The following is a 21,436-nucleotide window of genomic DNA, read 5'->3' as shown; positions in this document are numbered from 1 at the left end:
ATAAAAAAAATTTAATCTCATCAATCTCACGTGTCTGATGTGCTGCTTAGATGCAGGTGCTTTAAATTCAAAGGGTACCTCAACCTGTGAGTCCCATTTATCACAATGACCTCTATATCCTCCCCACACCCCAACCACTACTTTTCATGAAACCAAAGCCTGGTTTGGTGGAAGAAAACATGATCAAATACACTCTTTGATTTAGAGAGATTATAATTTCTGCCTGAAAACACCTTTGCATAAAAAACCCATAAGTATATTCTTATTATACAATCAAAAAGATTAAAATAACACAAAATATCTTGAAAAAAATAAAATTTTCCATGTATTTTCCAAATTTGATACAAAAAAAAAAGAGGGATATTTTCCATCAAATTCAAAACCCCTCTCTAAAATCTTAAACCCTCTCTTCCCTTCTCACTAAATCTTCTTAAACCCTCACAAAATAAAACCCAAGGAGGAAGAAAGCAAAACTACCCACCACCAACATCAGAATCCTCACCATTAAAAACAACCCATTAAAAAGAGAAAATATAGAGAGAACTTGAAGAAATAAAATAAACCCATCAAGCTTGAATATTTACAAAACCTTTTCCCCTTATACCTTAAACCCATCATCACCACCACCTCCACCAGAGATTCCTTATGAAGCAGTAGATTGATGAGCATGAGAAGCATGAGGGAAAGGATAGAATCTGGGTTTTGTAAGAGAAGCTGAGGCGTTGGAGACATTTGAAGCATTAGTTGTTGTGGTGGTTGTTGCAACACGTTCACAAGAAGGACACATAGTGAGAGTTGTTGCAGGAAGTTGCATGTAAAAGGGTTGAGATGTCTTTAAGGCTCTTAACTCTTGAAGCTCTTTCTGTAATCTTCTGTTCTCTTCTGTTAATGTTTCACAGCATCTCTTTAAATACTCACAATCTACCTCCGTTTGCTTCAGCTTTGTTCTGATTTTTTTTTCCAAAACATTAAAAGTTAATAAATAAATAAATAATTTAAAGGAAAATTTTCAAACTTCTAAGTAATGAGAGATAATGGGTACCTTGCTCTTCTGTTCTGGAACCAGACTTCTACTTGTCGAGGCCGAAGATTAAGTTGTTTGGCTAAAGCTAGCTTTTGTTTCTGAAATTTTGAAACAAGATTACATAAAGGGGTTAGAAATAAAATAAGAAGAGAAATATATCTATTTTTTTTTTTCTCTATTTTGGTTTAATTTTACTTACAGGGTTGAGGGTGTTGTGTTCTTTGAAGCTTTCTTCAAGAAAAGCTGATTGTTCTTTAGAGAGTCTGAGTTTCTTCCGAGTCAAACCGTTTTCTTCCTCATCACTAGCTCTAGAAGAAGCTCTCTCTGTCTCAACTTCGTTTAATCCTGCTGTTTCTAAATCTCTTTTACTTCCATTAACACCTCTGTAAATCGAAAAATCTATCTGAAATGAAGAAACAGTACTGTTTGGTGAAGAAACAGCATCACCATCTTCTGTAGATGGTAACTGATTAACATCAAATCCTCTAGCAGATATCCCCAAATGACCAGATGAACCTGCTTCAGAATTTCCTACCAAAAAATAATAATAATAATAATAAGTAAAACCCATCACAACCAGATCATAAAATTGATAAAAATGAAGGTTTGACGATGTGGATCTACCAAAAATACATATAAAAAAAAACAGATTAATAAGCAAAACCCATCACAACCCAGATCATAAAATAGATTAAAAATGAAGAAAAGTTGCGATATTTGAAGAAAAATGAGGGTCTGATGATATGGATCTTCCAAAAAAAGATTAAAAAGTAAAATCTATGACAACCCAGATCATAAAATAGATTAAAAAAATAAAGAAAAGGTGACAAATTTGAAGAGAAATGAGAGTTTGATGATGTGGGCCTCTACCGTTTTCAGATGCCCAGAGTGATTGTGAAGGATTTGGGTTTCTAGCGACTGGACCAAGAGGGAGAAGATCAAGCTGAAGAGGGGGATCTGCAGAGATCCTTCTTGTTTCATCTCTTTCAGTGTTTTTTTCTTTCTTGGTTTCATCATCTTCTCCTTTTGATTCTTCTTCTCTTCCATTAAACCCAATGCCTAAGCCCATGCAAAACCCTAAACCCTTGTTGTTGTTGTTCATCTTATGAGGTTTCTCTACAAACCCAAATGGCCTTGAAGCTTCTCCTAAGCTCAAACCCAACTCCATCTCTCACCCCAAAATAACACCAAAATAGGAGTTTAAATAGAGAGAGAGAGAGAGAGAGAGAGAGAGACTTTTTGTGGAACAAATATAGAATGCACGTGCGATTCACGTTTGCACGTATAAGTAATTGGATTTATAGTTTTCTTTATTTATTTGGATAGATTTTTCTTTATTAATAATAATGATAATGAAAATTTAGGAAAAGGTGAGTAGGTAAGTAAATTAATTAAGAATAATGTGGGAGTGACACAAAAGGGAGACACAGATGTGTACTTCTATGTCATGACTCATTAATTAAAGGGGATTTTCTTGTTAGTAAAATAATTAAGGAGTGTTTGGAATTCCTATGTTGATATTTGCCACTATAAAGATATTTTGATTCTAGATTCTAAAATTAATTTCTAGAAATAATATATCCAAATGAGATTTGTTTAGATTTTGTATACAAATTTCTATTACCTAATTCTAACAATCCAAAATAAAATCTTACAATCTAAAATACATGTCACCTAAATTAAAAAAAAAAAAAAAGTATATAATTATTCTATATTGAAATTAAAACATTTAGGTATAGGCACAAGAATTTATAGTAAATCTAGCCCATATCTATATTAGATATTGATTGGACACATGAGATATGCCACCTCAAGTAGGAATGGCAATCTTTGCAAAAAAAAAAAAAAAAAAAATTGTTACGCAAACAAGGTAATTAGTTGTCAATGTGAAAGTAGGTTCAATGAGATTTGAACCTAGGTCGTGGGATCAACTCTTCGCACACATTTACCAACTTAACTTAGTTGGCACCTTTGTGAAAATCTTAGTATAACCCACAAACACGACTCAAGAACGATGTGAAATTTGTGGGTGGGTTGAGTCTACTTGTATTTGGGTCATAATTGTGTCAACTTGTCTAAACCCATTTATTGAACATGATATGTCTAAATTAGGATTATCAATCTGCTTAAACTGTTTAGTTATCATGCCATTAATGTGTCATATTGGCCCATGTACAACTTGGGCAGGTTGGAGGGTGAACCCAAACTTGACCCAAGTAGTAAAACTCCCAACCAGAACTCAACTCAATCTAATCATTAGGCCTAAGCTCACTAACCCAAGCTTGAACTTCCAAATCAGGTTGAGTTCAGGTTAGCCCCAGTCAAGTAATTTTGGTCAGGTTGAGCTTGTTGAATAATTACAATTTTATTTTGATTAGTAAATAAATTTTATATTAAAAAAAAGATAAACAACATAAAAAACAAAATTACTAGTAAATAAAATTACGTATAACCTTCAAATCCATCATTGAGAGAATATTTAAACAAATCATATTAAACCAAAAGTCACATTAATAATAACCAATTGTCCACAAGTCAAAACAATAAGATGGAATAAAAAAACTATAATTAATTTGAAAATATTTATATATTAATATGTAACATCAGGTTCGGGTTCTCATAACCTCAACCTGAATTGAAATCAGGTTGAGATTTTCTAACTGAGGCACAACTCATCTTCTACATAACTCGGCCCAAGCTTACCCATCAATCAGGTTGAGTTTGGGCCAATCCCCAGGTTAAAGCCCTATGTACAATCTAACTTATATATAAACCATTTAAATTATGAAACATATGAGGTATCTCAAATATTAGTAATTATTTAAATAGTCGGGTTCAAAAGTCAATAATGTAGCAAACATGTTTTGCCCTATAAGGACTAGAAGTTTAGAAATGGACCGGTTTTTTGTGAGGATGATCTCCTAGCCACGAGGAGATCATCCTCACAAAAATTCATTTCATTTTGAAACTTCTAACCCCAATTAAAAAGTTGAAGAATCGTGCACTATCAATTTTTATCGTTAATTTGTAAATTAGTTTTGGTTAAGTTCAAAGTTTCATAATAGATTGTTTTTTATGAACATGATCTCTTCATCATAGAGATCATTCTCATAAAAAATATGTCAATTCCGAAACTTCTAGCCCATATAGGACAAAACACATTGGCTATTTCGTTGGTTACAATATTGGCTCTTGAACCCAACCCTTATTTAAATTATCCATTTTTTGCTAGAATTTAGTAGGAGTCTTTTGCACATTTTTTCATGATGCATATATATTTTAAATATAGAGACTATTTAAGATATTTATCAAATAATTAAGGATTGAGCTTTCACTTTAGTAACCATCTCTAGAAAGCTAATTCAATGGCCAAAAAATCCTATATTCTCTCTTTATTTACACGATTCTATCTGGCTGTATGATTCTCTCTCGTCTTCTTCATCTATTTAATTTAAGAAGAAGAATATTGTACAAGTGATTGGTACCTCTTTGTCTTTATCTCTTTCCCTTATAATTTATGTCATCTTTTTTGACTTATTAGAATTATTTGATGCACAATTTGAGTATATCCACATCAAATTTTTTGGACAACCTTTTTTTTAGATGCACATGTTTTCTTCTCTCCCTTGGGTTGGTTTTAGTTTTATCGCAAAGTTATGCTCGAACTTAAATTGACAATGTTATTTTTTATGGTGGAATTAGACTCAAAATTTTTTCACTTATGATTATAATTTTATTGTACACGTTATATGATTAGATTAGGTTACCTATTTAATAAATGTGTCGAATTCAGGGTTAAATTTTTGACATGATTATTAAATGGGTCCTGTTTGGGTTAGTACATTTTAAGAATAACCTTACCTCAACACATTAAGAACGCCACATGACCCAATCTATTGCCACCCCTAACCTCAAGATAGATGCATCCAATATTTGACAAGTTGGGCATTTGGGTTTTTCATCTAAATCATCAAGGTGTGAGGAATATATCTCAAAGATATTGTTGTATATATCTTAAAATTATCTTTTTTAATAGTAATATGTTTGTTGCATATCAACTTGTTGATCTAAAGTTTTGTTATTTAAAAACATGAACTTAAACAAAACTACTTTTAAAGAGAATGTCTATATTACCTTTAGACTACAAGCAATATTCCAAATACAGTTGTGATAATTTGACGCTTTTTTTTCTTTTTCAGACACCCCTTGCATACTCCTATCACATTACCATAGATCCTTTACTTCGGGATACACAAGAAAAAAATTCATGGTTCTATAATTGTTAGGTCAAGGAGCGTCTGAAAAAAGAGTGTCAGATTGTGATTAGTCTTCCAAGTAATATTACAAAATTAATTTCATTGAAAATTTAAGAAAAATTTATTAATAATATTTTTTCAAAATTATATTAATTGAAGAAAGTTTCACTTAGTAGTATTTTTATTGCAAATCAACTCGTGGGCTTGTAACTCAAAACTCATGTCATGCTAAGAATTTGTATTTTAAATAGAAAAACAATAATTATATACATAAGTTGTGGACTTATAAACTTGTTCACCCCACATTTAAACTACCATACAATAGTCCAAACGATATTATAAAATCATTTTCATTGAAATTTAATCATTTTTGTAAAAAAAAAAACAACAATTGACTCAATAGTTTTTTACAAATCTCTGGCCATGTTTATAAAATACCCAACATTAAAACCTGCCCATTTATAGATAAATGGGCAAATAATGCAACAGATCCAAATATTATTGTATTTTTTTCTTTTATGCAAAAATTGGAAACTTTTAAATTATTATTTGAGCTGTCTTACTAATTAAAATGATAATAAATGATAATTGGAAAGGTGAGTTAATTCTGACCTGACCAACCCCCACTATAACTAGAAGTTTTCAATAAAAAATTCAATACATTTATTACTCCAAACTTATTAATAATTGCGTTCTCACCTAAACAAACATATCTTTTTTTAAGATCCAACGGATGTTATATTTCAATCATATTATTTAAGTTTGACCTTTGACTTTTGACTTAGGAAGATTTTCTATGTAGGACCCATAGAGTCTTATTAAATCTAGAAACGAAGATTTGTATTTCCCGAGTTATAACCGAAGTCATTACGAATGACTTCGATAAACATTTGACCGCTGACTCACCAACCCATGAAACGCAAGCAACACTTACGCATACTCCTCTTCTGTTTTTTCCAAACTGCTCATTTTGCCACGTGTCAGTTATCTATTGGATTAGATAGCAACGGCTTTGAAGTTTGAACCTAGCCAAGAATCAAACTTTGGAAAATAGGATTAGATTATCTGGATATGATTTGACTAAAGTACCCCCGTTGGTGTGGTTTAATATGAAAGGTAACTTGCTATAGCCGGTAGGAGTTACCGGGGATAGTCTGTAGCTGAGGTGGTCACAAGTGTCATGCTTTTGGGATCATTGTAATAATTGAAGACATGCAGGCTTTAATGATAGAGAAGGAGACATGGGAGAAGCATGAAGTGTGGGGTTAGTGGAAATAGTCCCAATGAAAGCCTCAACTACTTTTCCTAGTCACGCTTTTGACAAAGATAAGGTATTTTTATTTTTATCTATAATTATGTATTTGAACACGTGGCATACATGAAGTGGAGAGTTGGACTCAAATTGGAAAATCAAATCACAACCGTTGATTGTTATTGTTGTAGGGCTTTCAATGGGTTTCTTTGATTGATTCCTAAGCCAATCTTAGACCTTAGTTTGGTCTATACTCGAGTTGATTATGATATTTTTTTTCAAAAGAATCAAATTCAGATACATTTCGAAATAGTTTTGAAATTACTTTTTATAAGAGTAGGGATAAGGATAGGGATCCAATTTCTTCATCCCAAGTTTAATTTGTTATTTTATAATTTACTTTATTTATTTATTATAAAATCCTAATCTCATTATACATAACTTACATATATACAATATAGTTGCAGGTTGGGTCGAGATTAGGATTATTAGGTCTTTAGCCTGGATTAGATTGAGTTGATTTCTAATTTTTGAACTCGACCTTACCTTTGCAGAATCAAGACCAAGGCCTTAGTTCTTATTTTTTGGGGGTCAAACTGAATCAAGTTAACCAACCAACGAACACAATTAAGTGATTAACAATCTAATTTGTTGTAGACCAAATTTTCATGACCCAATACTTAGTTGTAGATTTTAAGCAAATTCCTAACAAAAATGGTTTTATATGGATACTTGTTGAAACTTAAGAGTGATAGAAGGAAATAGTTCTTGGAATCTAGCGATGTTGCATGGTATTTGTTGACTAAATTTTTATAATTACATTAAATTTTTTATAAATATTTTTTTAATTCTTAAAAAGAATCAAATTTCCATCCAAATCCATGCATTCTTCCTCTACTTCTATGATTAAGTTAATTTATAATTTAAACTTTTTTTTTTTAATTTTGAAAAATGGATGACTTGTTCATGTTCACACTCTATTTTTAGGCTTTTGATTATGGATGTTGACCATGTCATGTTTTAATTTTGCCGAACTATGTAAATCATAGGCATGTTTGATTTTTTTGTGACATAATAGTCTTATTTTTATTTTTTTTCCTTTTGAAATTTCTTCTGATTTAGCTTGAAATTATATTCTGACTTCAATTGCGATGTCTAGGTGTAAGGAATGTTGAACTTCTACTGAAGAAAAGATTGACCCAAATAATTTTGACATTCTACAATTCTAATAATTATTTCACTAATATTTTAGAAAGACTTTTGAGGAATATTTTAGTTATCTCTAAAGTAAAAAAAATAAAAAAATAAAAAAATATTACCATTTCAACCAAATTTTTTTTTTCCAATTTCATATGACATTGTTAAAGTTAAAAGTCATAAACGCGTTTCTATACCCTTTTGACTTGTAATACTCTTATGGAAACAACTTTAACATCATTTTATTTGGTAGAAAGTGGGGCCAAAAATAATGGAAAAGTTAAGCTATAACTAGATTACACGTGGCATTTTTTAAAGCAAATAAGATCCATGAAAATCTCATAATACCTGTTTCATGAAAGAATCATTCATTAATGACCCAAATCTCTACAACAGAGGGAGAGATATCTTTACGTATCTCTTACTGTGCTCTACGAGAGTAGCGCATTAATTTGGGAAAATCCGAGGTTATTAAATTACCGATACTACCCTTCATCTATTCTATATTATTAAATAGCCCCCAAACTACGGAGGAAATCTTCCTTTATATCAAATTTTGTTACTTTTTCTCTGCACAAAATTATTATGGAAGTTTAAAAGTTTAAACCACAAAATCTTTTCCGAATCTAAATGTAAGAAAATTTAATTAAAAAGGGTCCTATCTTTCTATAATTAGTTTGAAAAAAAATAAAATTTAAGTCTCTAATGAAGTTTGACCAACAAACGTCAAATGTACGACTCAATGAGAAGATATTACTAGAAATTTCTTGAAACTTACCCACTTAAATTAGAAAAGTCCATTCAAATTTTCATTGGTGAGGATATTATTAGGTCACAAAAGTGGATACCATTATTTATTTGGGTGACCAAATATGGATGCAATTATTTGAAGTGGGGGAGGGGGATGTATGATGATCCTCATATAAATATAAATATTTATATGATCTCGAGGATGATGTATATATATTGATTTGAAATCCAATGTTGTAGTTCTTAGGAGTGTTAATGAGAACCCATTTACTTTGAATCTCGAATCAAAATATATAAAGGTTTGAATTAGTAGGAATCAAAATCAATTTATTTAATAATTTTTTTTGTATTACATATAATTGAATATTCCACACGTTTTAAAGTCAATATATATTAAGTAAGGTTTTCAAATTTTTAGGTAAATTATACATTCAAATATAAAATGTCAATCTTTCTAGTAAGTTTTTTTTTATTTTTTTTTAAAGATGGAATTTAGTTTTTGAAAATAAATAAATCATATTTACAATAAAAATAAATTTTACCTATGTTATTGATACTTTTATTAGGTAAATATTGATTCTTGAAACAAAATTTTTTTTTTACTATGATTTGTAAAAAATATTTTCTCATATTAAAAAAAAACTTTCATGCATGATTTTTAAACTCGGTTTTGCATCTCGTCTCATCCAGACCCCATATTAAGTTATTTCGAACGAGTTTTTCAATATGTTTAAGACATCTCGTGAGATAACTAAAAAAAAAATAACATGAATCCTAAAATTTGATCAAAAAATGACTTTGTGAATTGATCTCGATTAACTCCAATATCGAGTTAATTCAGACAATATGTAATACGTCTCGGTCTCGGGTCGAGTTTAAAAATCATGCATGCATGTAAAGGCTATGGAATATTATTAATTAATTACATGTCTCATTTGCCCTCACTCCCTTATCTCTCTTCTTATTTTCCCCTCACCCCCTCACCTCCATGTAATATTGCAAATGAGGCCATTGCCAAGTTGCATAATTTCTGGGATGGATTTAAGTTATTTAAATATCAGTTATTTTCTGTGATTCAATACGAAGTGACCAGTCACTGTTTACATTGGGAGAATCTATTATTAATTATTGTTTTTCTCTTTTTAATTGATTAGAGAGAGAGAGAGAGATGTGTCACGTGACGTAGGGGGTGTGGTTAGGAGAAGATGGTTTGAAGAGAGGAATGATAGCGGTTGCGGCGGAGGGGGGACAGATACCCGTCCACAGGAGACAATTCAACAGAACCAAATCATTTGTACGGTCTATATTGCCCCCCCTAAACCTCTATCTCTCTCTCTCTATATATGACTCTATCAATCTATCTAGGTGAGAAGTGGGCCCCACTTCTCACAACTCCAATTATTATAGTTTGATTGAATGGTCTCTCCTCTTTGGCGCTCGTCCTTTCTCTCACGTCTCCTCTTTTTCTCTCTCCTCATCATTACTCTCTCTCTCTCTCTCTATATATCTGCTCTCGCGCATGGACTCTGTGATTCTTTTTTACTTTTTTTTCTTTCTTTCTCTGTCTCTCTCTATCTCTATCTTTGACTGGGTCTCCAACTTGGGTTTGATATTTTTTATAAAATAAAATGGAAAATAAGTCCTCGTAGTTTTAGTAAATAAAGAAGGAAATATTTCTTTTATTTGAAAGGATTTTTATTAATGAATATCTGCGAAGAAACTGTCGTAGCTGATGAAAGTTGAGGTTGGTGGGTTGGTTTAAAAATATCACATGTTGATCATCCATATTTAATGGTGTTTTCCACATTTATTTGTCTAAAATAACCTAAAAAGTATAAAAAATAATTGAAAAATTCTTAAATAACTTTAAAATTGATATCCATTCTCACATGTCTTACGCGGATGCATGTATGGAACGATAGTTGCTTTTTATCGAGATAAAAGTTAAAAATATCTATGACTATGTATGCACCTCTAGATTAGCAATGTGAGAATCAATGTCAATTTTAATGTTACTCCATCACAATTCAAAATAATTAATGTATGTTTTCAACTACTGTGTAGTGCTACTTCAAATGCAAATATATGTAAGGCTTTCACTATGTGAAAATTGTTGTAAATTCAACGTCAAGTTACATTCTACTAATTTTTTACATGTAGTGTTTAAAAGGATCATGTCAAATTCACCATTTTTTCACATAATATTTACCAAGCATTTGACAAATATTACATAGTTTCATGTATTTAGAAAGTTCAAACTCATCATAGTTTGAGATATAAATCTTTGTTATTGCTGAGAAGAAATAGAACTTTCAATGGATCGGTTCATACTAGGCTTGCCTAAATCTTATCCCAACCTCGAAGAATTAGTCTTAAACCATATGCGGCCTTAGTCCACTAAATCCAAATATGATCGTAAAGGCTTAAATCACTTTAAATTGACTTTTGGATTATATAATAAATTAAATAAATTCACTTCTCATAGAGTTTTGGAATTGTTGGAAATTGTAGTTCGCCAAAATATCGATCCAATCTTCACTTTAGTTGAAAAACAATGCTAAACTAATCCTTTTATAATATACTTTTATTATAAAATAATACATCTAACTCTAGTTAACATATGTGTATACGATAGAATTTTGACTAAATGCTGCCCTCCACACATGGAAGGATTTAAGAGGAGTTAAAAGGGCAAGATGGATTACATTCCAGCACAATCCAACCCTAGAGACACACAGATTAGATCAACTCAGCTTGACTGAGTTGAACTGATAACTTTTTGAAATAAGAGAGCATTTGGTTAGAATGAACTCAAACATATTTTCGATGTGATTAAAAAAGTATCTCAAGAATGATTTATCGTATAAATCACGTTTTTCCCCAATAGCTAATTTTTATCTTACAAGGAATTTTCCTTAATGAACCCAAAGATCTAGAAAAGGATCATTGAGAATCTTCTTAAGAAAATAGGTTAAATGTTAAGGAAGAAGGTTAAGGAAAAGGGTAAACCTATACATAGATTAGGAGGCCATAGTTAAAATGAATTTAGAAGGTGGCTCTAATTTGATAACCATTATTATCTAAAATTTCCATTTTAACTTGAGCGTCGGACGGTGCTTGACAGGTAATACATTGATGCCCAAACTCAATGGAATCACACATATTTACCATTAAAGTTAGCATTGAGGTATGTCTTGGTAAATACCTCTACATCTCTGATGCAATCTCATAAGCCCCAATGTTTCAAACCTATTTTGAAAGTTAACTCTCTTGAAAAAACTCAAGAATGCCCTCTTTAAAAAGTGAGGTTAAATCAAAAAGGTAATTTGATTTTTAGTTAAACTCTCAAAAATTAAGAGAACTTTCAATCTTAACCCCAAAAAGTAAAATCTTAAGTACATGCATGAAATTCTCCAAATTGGTGCATTTTGAAAAATATATATCTTCTCTTGCTTTTGGGGATATTTACCAGAGAATCTAAGTTTACATTTTACTTACCACTTTATCTTTATACATGTCACTCCCTTACTCACTTTCTCAAAAGTATTTTTGTTCTCTTATCTCTTTTTATCAAAAAAATCAAAGATCAAAAATATTTTTAGGGTTTCATCTCACAAATTCCACTTTTACCTTCATGAAGATAAAAAATTTCAAAAGAAATAACCAAAATTTCATGTCCATTTTTTTTATTGATAAAATTGGACTACTTTTTCCCTAAAAATTCTCCAAAAACTTTATAAATAACCCTATTTTCTATGAGCAATTCATACTCTCAAACCCCCATATCTCAATCTCAAACTCTATAAAAATCCTTACTCAACTCCTTCAACCTTTTCTCAACCTTCAAGCTTTCAAACAAAAATCATCACTCATCTCTTACCTTCAACTCTTAACAAAAACTTTCAACTTAAAATTCTTCTACTCAAGAAAATCTCACTGAAGATTATCAAGGAATAATACGGGTTATAATTAGTTTTAATTTCAAGTATTTACATTTTATTCTTCTATCCTTCTTTATTTTGTTTTAGAAAAACACTAGGATGTAATGAAGAACCCTTATTCATTCTAAGTAAGTTGAACATCAAACTTGGGCATGAAACTCTTGAGGTAGTTTGGTTGAAATGATGGAGATTGAAACCATTTTTAACCTACTCATTTCTCATGCATCATAATGTATATTATGTACACACACCACATATACTTGGCCATGATGAAAAAATGCATAACTTTCTTTGTAGGGTTGAAACATTAAGCTTTTTAGCCAAGCATACATGCATCAAGGTTGTAGATCTAAGGTCATTCCATCCATGAAAATTTTCAAAATCTTAGGTCAATATTTCAATTCATGAAAAAGGTGGCCAAAATCCTTACTCAACTCCTTCAATCATTTCTCAATTCAAGCTTCCAAACAAAAATCATCACCCATCTCTTACTTTCAACTCTTAGCCAAAGTTCTCAACTTCAAGATTTTCCACTCATTGAAGACTATCAAGAAACAAGGTAGGTTAGGATTAATTTTATTTCAAGCATTTGCATTTTTTTCTTATATCCCTCTTTATTTTTCTTTTAAAAAAACCCTTAGGATGTAATAGAGAATCCTCTTTCATATCGAGTAGGTTGAATATCGACTTTGGACATAAAATTTTTTAGGAGATTTGACCGAAATGATGAAGGTTGAATTTTTTTTTAACCCACTTATCTCTCATATATCATAATGTATACTATGCACACACACCACATATACTTGGTTATAATAAAGAAATGTGTAACTCTCTTGATAGGGTTGAAATACTAAGTTTTTAACCAAATATGCATGCATCAACGTTGGAGATCTAAGGGAATTCAATCCATAAAATCTCTCTAAAATTTTAAACTAATATTTCAACACATGTAAAAGATGATGATTCTATGGGATATCCTCTTCCATAAGAAAATTCCCATGCCAACATTAATATTAAATCCATTTTCAAAGAGGTACACTCCCACCATGTGCACACACCTCCTTCATGCATTTTGTTATTTTTTTAATTATCCTAGAAATGACTAGATTTAAAAAGATAATCATCTTATAAGGTAGATTATACCCTTTTCCATGAATGAGAGTCACTATAATGCCTAAAAATTAATTCGGATTTCCTATTCACACTTATTTTCAAAAAAGAATGATGACGACTCCAAACAACGTAGTATTGAAGTTCAATAATGAACATCTCATGTCTATATTGTGGGCATAGTTTAACAACCTCACAATTATCCTAGAGACGTTTAATCTTCTCAAGAAGGAAGATATTGAATGTGATTCCTAGGATTATGCTCGAGGCCCAAAACGCATTGTAAGAAATAAGAACCCGAGGCATGATCAATTGGGAGAGAATACTAGCAGCAAGTCTCAGATCAATATTAGAGACTCTCGAGCTTAAGGATGAAGAAAGTGAAGCTTCCTTTCTTAGCAAGTGCTTTCGAGATTTATGAAAATTTTTGCAAGTAAGACTTATTCCAAAAAAAAAATCAGACAAAAAAAGATTTTACTTATCTCATCAAAATAAAAGGAAAATGAGATAGAATTAAAGAAGAAAACAAAAATAAGGTTAAAGAGTTATAATGTAAAGGAATTTAATAAACAAAAAGGGAGCTTTACAGGTACAAATATAAGGTAGATTTATTCATTTGAAATTAATTGATTCATGTTGATTTTTTTTTTTTGCGTTGAATCTCAATTAAGCATCGTAGTCTCTTTGGCAGGTACTATATATGTGCTTAGACAAGTTCTTCTTAATATGGTGGTGTTGTGAATCTCAAGATGGTAGTAGTGGTGGAAAAGCTACCTCACTTACCATGTGGTGACTCAATTGATTCTCGAGCCTAACCATCATAGTTCTTATAGTTTTGGGTGGATAGTTATATCGCTTCTCAAGATTACTTTCCTAAAATAGGTGACACATGTTAGCTTTTTGTCATACTATAAGTCATGCAATCTCTAGCCGCACACAAGGTGATCTCATCCTTTTGAGTTTTTCTCCAAGCATGTCTTGACATGTGTTAGATAGTGCCTTATTTGATAGTTTTCATATGATTGGTCTTTTCATGTGTAAGTCGAGTTATGCTTTTGTTTTGTTAGTGTTAATTTGCGTGAAATGTTGAGATCTATATCCTATAACTTGAAAGGGGAGGAAAATATGCTATAGGTGTTTTGACTTGAATTCAGACCCATCAATTGATTCTTCCACTTGGGATTGGGTTGTCTCTTGACGGTATAACCCTATAATATTAATCTTCTAGGTACAATGAGTCTCTTGTTTTTTTATATAGACATAATTTCTATTATATATACATACATGAATTTTTCATCGTATTTTTTCAAGTAACTTAATCATAGCAGGTGATAACTAACTTAATTGGTAAATTTTTTGAGTGGTGATACTGGAGACATGGGTTCAAAATCCACTAGCACCAAGTTTTTGAACTCATTAAAAAAATTATCGATAAAAAAAAAAAGGCATATATATGCAACAATCAACCATATGAAAAAAGCATTCAAGTTGAAGTTTCTAAATTAAAAAGTTAAATAAAAAAAAAATTGAATTATAATTTTCAAACCACATGTGATTATTTGACTTAATAGAACACATGACTTTATACATAGTTGGAGACATAAAAAATTTGACCAGCCAATGAACCCCAAGCTTTTTGGTTTAAGTCTTTATGAAATTCATGATGTTTAAATTGACTAATCTTATATTTTTTTCCTTTAAAAAAAAAAAAAAAAAAAAAAAAACTTAAACAATTAATGCATTATTGTTTATCATGACTATATTCAAATAACAAAATGATGAACAATTAATAGAATTTATGTTATTATTTGTCAAGTATCATCAAGATAAGAAGGATCTTGACCATAAAGTCAACTTTTGAATGTTTTTTTTAATTTAATTGACCATCCATGAACGATTAGGATAAAAGAGATTGGTAGGTGTGGTGGTATATTACCGTACATGATAGCAATAGGTTCATCATTCATATAATAATAATAATAAATAAAAAAGAGTTGATTTTTCTAATATTATAGCCAATAAAAAATGAACAAGTGTTGTAATAAGAAGAGTGACGTGTGTAGCAGAAAAGGCTTTCCCCCACACCATGCGCGGGTGTCCCTTACGCTCCTTACTTACCTATCATTTTTGATGATTGCTAATAGGTATTAAAATAAAGAAAGTCTTCCCCTAAAAGAGAAGACATCCAACTAATTTTTTTAATTTATTTAAAAAAAATAGATTGAAAAAGAAAGGAAACGGTCCGCATGCAATGTTTCTACAAAACCACAAGAATGGTGCTGTTGTTGTTCTATCGACAGCATGATTATTAGGTATTTGTCATGCTTCACTATCATTATCATCATCATCATCGTCATCGTCATCTAACCCAACTTTCTTATCTTTCTAACTTCAAATAAATTAATAAATTATAATAGTGACAATTAGCCATATGTAAATAAAATTACTTATCTTTTTAAATTAAAAAATAATTTAAATATATATTTTCATTTTTTTTTTTGTGATAATATTTATGATCATTTTAATAATATTTTACAATCATATAAATTACCACTCAAGAAACGTAAAACTGTCAATAAGTGTGTTAGGGTTCAGATAGGCTAATCTCTTATCTAACCAGTACTCTTTAAGGGGTGTGCCTCGCTCGAGTTCGAGTTTGAATGAGAATTGGGTTCAAGTTGATCTACAGGATTTATTAAAATGTTAAACTTAATATTGTTTGTAGTTGTTTGATTCTTTTTTTTTTCTTCAAAATAGAATCCAATGTATATTTTGTTAGATGGAAAACGATGGTAGACTTGTTAATTTATAATATGCACTTGGGTATTTTTATTATATGAGCATAAATAAGTACCTTAGGATGATCGTTTGATCCATAATAAATTGGATTATTTCGAGGATACTCTGGATTCAAGAAGAGATCTTGAGTAATAGAAAGAGAATTATAAAGTGTCACATCGTTACACCGAAGTTGTAACAAGCACAAGTACAGTTTGAATCCCAAGAATCTCAGTGAAAATCAAGAGATTCAATTGAGATTTGGTTTAACATTTAGGAAACAAACAATGATTGAGTTCAAGTAGGTATCAAATAAAAGAAACCTATGGAAAGAAGCGAAAAAAAAGAAAGACTTCAGGTACAAATAGAGTTAAACTTACTCATTTAAAGGGAGATTGATTCGAGCTAAACATTCTTAGTGAATCTAGCTTAGCCATCATAGTTTCTTTGGCAAGTAATGTACACACATGTGCTTAGATAAGAATTTTTGTAGGTTTGATCACGTTGTAAATCTCAAGGTAGAGGTGTAAATTTTTCTACCATAACTTTTAAATTGATTCCAAATATCAAAATTAAGATTCAAAGACCAAAATGTTATGTCCTTCGACTTACTTTATAGACTTGTTAAAAAACCAAAATTCCTCCTAATGAATTTCACTTTGGTACTAATTGTTAAAATAGAGTAGTATCCATAATGATAGAAAAAGGCAACAATAATTTTGTAGAGAGACGAAAGGAAAATAGTTAACCATAGTTGACTATGTTTATGAGGTGTTGATGGTTCATAATTTCTACTACACGATTAAAGCAAGAAAAGAACTCATTTAATGTTTTCTCAAAATCCCTTCACTCAACTAACAAATCCTAAGAAAATATATAATACAGTGAGTGAGTGGGTGGGTGTAAAAACAAACATTTTTTAAAATATGGGTTAGAAGTTTTGGATTGAGCTGATTTTTTGTGAGGATGATCTCTATGATGAGAAGATCATTCTCAAAAACTTAGTGCCATCTGAAACTTTTAAATCCATCAAAAGTGGTTTACAAATTATTGATAAAAAATCGATGGTCCACATTTTAAATCACTTTTGATAGAGTTAGAAGTTTTAGATTGGGTTGATATTTTTGTCGGGATGATCTTCTCATCATAGAAATCACCTTCACAAAAAACCAACTCAATCTGAAACTTCTAACCCATATTTTAAAAAATGATTGTTTTTACATATTTTTTTTACTTATGTCCCTTGAATGCTCCCCATACATTAGATTACAACTCTAATACCCAAATATACTTCAAGATAAATTTTGTGTGTCTTAAGTATATTGGAAATAAGAAATAATTAATCAATTATATTTTCAAAATGGTCATGTACTCACTTTTGTAATTTTTTTAATTTTAGAAAATGGTTATTGCAGGTATAAAAACGATTATCTCACCCTCATACTCAAATCTTGATGAAGATTTCTCTCCAGCTTTTTGCAAAAAGTCTCAAATCTGAGAGGGGTTCAATTCGCATCAAGTTTAGAAGAAATCAAAAGAGGACTGAGTTAGAGAGGGAGTAAAAAGGAAATCCTAACATTTGCTATTTACTTCATCAAATTGTCCATATAAAGGTCATACTTCAAATTATAATCACATTCTTAAAAAAATATTTAATTTATTACGTTTATGAACATTTTCATAAATTTTAAAATGTTATGACTGATTCAGTAGTTTCAACAATATATATATATATATATATATATATATATATATATATATATATATATATATGGGAATAGGTTGATTTTTGAAGAGACCATCCTCTCCAAAAATCAACCTATTCCAAAACTTCTAACCCCATCAAAAGTGATTTAGAAACTATTTTTTGAGCTAAAACTTTGAGTTAAAAAGATCGATTTTTCGATTCTTTTAGGGCGGACCTTACTCTATTCCTTTGGAAAGGAATAGCGGTCCGGGTCAGTGAGGGAAGGGTCGCTTTCTTTTGACAAAATCTTAAACAACAGTCTAGACAAAGCATTTTGTCTAATATGGGCTAAAAGTTTCGGAATGGGTTGATTTTTTTTAGGATGATCTCTATAGTGAGAAAATTATCCTCACAAAAAATCACCATAGATATTATCCTCACAAAAAACCAACAAATTCTAAAATTTCTAACCCTAGTTTGTAAGTTGAAGAATCGTGAACCATTAATTTTTTACTGTTAGTTTGTAACCACTTTTCATGGGGTCAAAAGTTTCAGAATTTGTTGATTTTTTGTAAGGATGGTATACTCACTATACAGATCATCCTTACGGAAAATCAGCCCATTCCGAAACTTTTTAGTTATATAAGACAAAACCTTGTCTAGAATGTTGTCTAGGATTTTGTCAAAATAATATGTATGAGTAGAAATTATTCCTTGGTGATGCATAATGATTCTCACGCACATACACTTATATATACATACGTACACCATCAACTACAATTCAGCAAAAAAAAAAAAAAAAAAAAAAAAAAAAAGAAAAAAGAAAACTAACAACTAAATTTTGCAAGAATATTACTATTATAAATTATAACAGTTTATTTATAATTTTTTATATATTAAAACTATCCTTTTAATTTGATTGGGATGTATCAATCACTCTCCACCTTATTTATCTGTATTTAATTAAATAAACACCATCCTCTTTGATCCCCCCATCCATGTGTATGGTAGAAGTAAGAAAAATCAAATGATGGTTTTGGATATTTTCTCCTTATTGATTATTACATGTTGTCTTCTCTGTGTGTTGCTGTTAAAGTTGCATTCTATGTCCTCCATCTTAGTTCTAGTTATCAAAAGTCCTTAGCATCATCAATCCGTGTGTATCTCGAGGAAAACAATGGTTCTATGCACATGCCACATCAATTGAGCATATTCCAGTATCTTTTTTTTTTGTTGAGTCAATTTGTCATTATGGTTCTTAGAAATATCAAATATCAAGGTATAATTGTCGGGTCCAAAATCCAATCATTACTTCACTAATTACATATAGATTTGATTTGACCAATGGAGGAATGAAAAAGCATATGCTTCAAGCAATACCAACAATATGAATAGCTTGCCTAACAAATAAATAAATAAAAATACTAATCATATGAATATTTATCTGAAGTAATAATTTATTTAGATGTTATAGAATTTTAATTTCATAAAGGTACGTGTAGACACCCCAATTTGAACGAGTCCCCACTTTAAAGGATCCAAAAGGTCTTTTTTCTAAAAAAATCCGCCATCGGACATAAAAAGTTCAAATCGTCGAAAATTGACTTTTTGATCAAATCAAAAGGTCTTAAGACCCCTAAGAGTCTCATGGATCTAGAGTAAGGTCTTGCAAGGCCCTCACCTTCTCCATTTCTCATCTCTCTAATCCCAAACTCAAAAATGCCTTAAACCCACCTAAGACCCACTAATGTTCAACCCCCTAAAATCGTTGTAGCCTCACCCTAAAACATATCTAAACCTAACCAATGCCTTAACCTAACCTAATCCTAATCCCATGCAACCCAATTCTATTTCAAACCCTAGACTCAAGCCAATTTTAAAACCTAAGCCCTCATCAAGATAGAAACCCAACCTAATCAAGTCCAAACCTAAAGTCCATACCTTTACCCATATCCATACTCATGATTAACACCAATCAAGATCCATGCAACCCTTGATCATCAATGGAGACATTTGTCACCACCACCATTCACCTCCCAAATTCTTCTAACCAAGCCCATCATCATCCTCAAAAAGTAAATCAACCCACACTCAGGTCATAACCTATCTCCATCATTCCATAAAAAAAAGAACAAACCCACACCCCTTCTCCCTAATCAACTTACCTAACATACATCCTTACACTTTTTTGACATATGTCACAATTTCCTCCACCCTCCCAAAACTTAATCATCTAATCTCTTACATAACTCATTCTTTTAACCAAACACCACACCCTTTAACCCCATTTAACACCCAACCTATATGGGTGGAAGAATCCAATTCATTTGGGTTAAGAGTGACCCATTCCCATTATTTTACACAAATACCCCTCTCCAACCTCCAAATAACATCTCTCTCATACCTACACCTCATGACATTACCTTCTAACCTTTCCTATTTGACATTCTAATTTTAAAAGAAATCCAAAAATCCTATAAATACCCTCTTTTGTCTTTAAAGAAGGACTCATGCTATCAAGCCTTAAAGAACTCAAAATTATCAACTCCTCTATGCTCAACTCTCTTCTTTTCTCACTGTATCCTCTCCTTTAAAATAAATTCCTAAATTCCACTAAAGACCTAAGCAAAAAAAAAAAAAAAAAAAGAGAAGAAGAAGAAAGAAGAAGTCAAGACTTCAAGATGGGTTAGAGAAAGCACAACTCCCTCCTCTTTCCCCTCTTCATTTCCCTCTTCACTTCTTTAATTTTATTTTTAAAAAAATCTCTAATATATAGTGTTCACCCTTCCCTACCTTTGGTAGATCGGACTTTGGTTCGATTAAAAGTATATGGGTTGTAACTACCTTCAAAAGAAAGTTATTTTAAATCCTTAAACACCCTTTGTACACACCTTACTCAACTCGTTTTGAGGCAATTGGTAATTAAACCCTTCTCAACCCATGAGAATAAGCTCATAACCTTAGCCAACAATTTTCAAAACTATGTTCCCAAGGTTAGATTTCTATAAGGATCATCTCTCTCAATGAGATGATCCCTATAATTCGAGCCGATAGTAAATCTATTCTTAGTGTATAAGTTGTCGATCATTCGATTCTTTTCTTTATCTAATTATTTCGTTTTATCTGAAAATGACCATGCCTTTCGAGGTTACCATCATTTGATGAAGAGAGAATGGTGCTTAACATTTTCCTTTCTTTCTAACAGAACTCTTACCTAGATTTTATGTAGTTCGGTACTTTATTCGTACGAGAGTCACTAAGATCCCAAAATGACACTTTTTTCGAAAAATACTCCCAGGTGACCATTTACACCATTTTACAAAAGGGAATGATGGCGACTCCAAATCCACGTAGAGGTGATTTTCGAATTCAAAAATCAAATATCTACAATACGAATTTCAAAATAAATTAACTTTTTAAGGACACATTTGATCAAACTTT

At 31.0% G+C, this 21,436-nt stretch overlaps 1 protein-coding gene across 1 annotated transcript; it reads right to left on the bottom strand.

Annotated features, from left to right (window-relative positions):
* Positions 1-300: 300 nt before the first annotated feature.
* On the bottom strand, positions 301-2,214 carry HAT14 (homeobox leucine zipper protein). Its single transcript, XM_086424082.1, has 4 exons — positions 1,895-2,214; positions 1,224-1,555; positions 1,043-1,122; positions 301-947 (listed from the first exon to the last, which is right to left on the bottom strand). The coding sequence occupies exons 1-4, from the start codon at positions 2,190-2,192 to the stop codon at positions 644-646; spliced, it is 1,014 nt and encodes a 337-aa protein (XP_086280208.1). The 5' UTR covers positions 2,193-2,214; the 3' UTR covers positions 301-643.
* Between the last annotated feature and the right edge of the window lie 19,222 nt (positions 2,215-21,436).

This window comes from Akebia trifoliata, chromosome 14 (genome assembly GCF_017979445.1).
Source record: "Akebia trifoliata isolate Shusen 1 chromosome 14, ASM1797944v1, whole genome shotgun sequence".
NCBI lineage: Eukaryota > Viridiplantae > Streptophyta > Magnoliopsida > Ranunculales > Lardizabalaceae > Akebia > Akebia trifoliata.
This window is presented reverse-complemented; position numbering and strand designations above follow the sequence as displayed.

Coding starts and splice junctions, on each gene's coding strand:
- HAT14 (XM_086424082.1), bottom strand. CDS start 2,192: ATGGAGTTGGGTTTGAGCTTAGGAGAAGCTTCAAGGCCATTTGGGTTT. Junction 1,556..1,894: donor ACTCTGGGCATCTGAAAACG/GTAGAGGCCCAC, acceptor ATTTTTTGGTAG/GAAATTCTGAAGCAGGTTCA. Junction 1,123..1,223: donor AACACAACACCCTCAACCCT/GTAAGTAAAATT, acceptor TCAAAATTTCAG/AAACAAAAGCTAGCTTTAGC.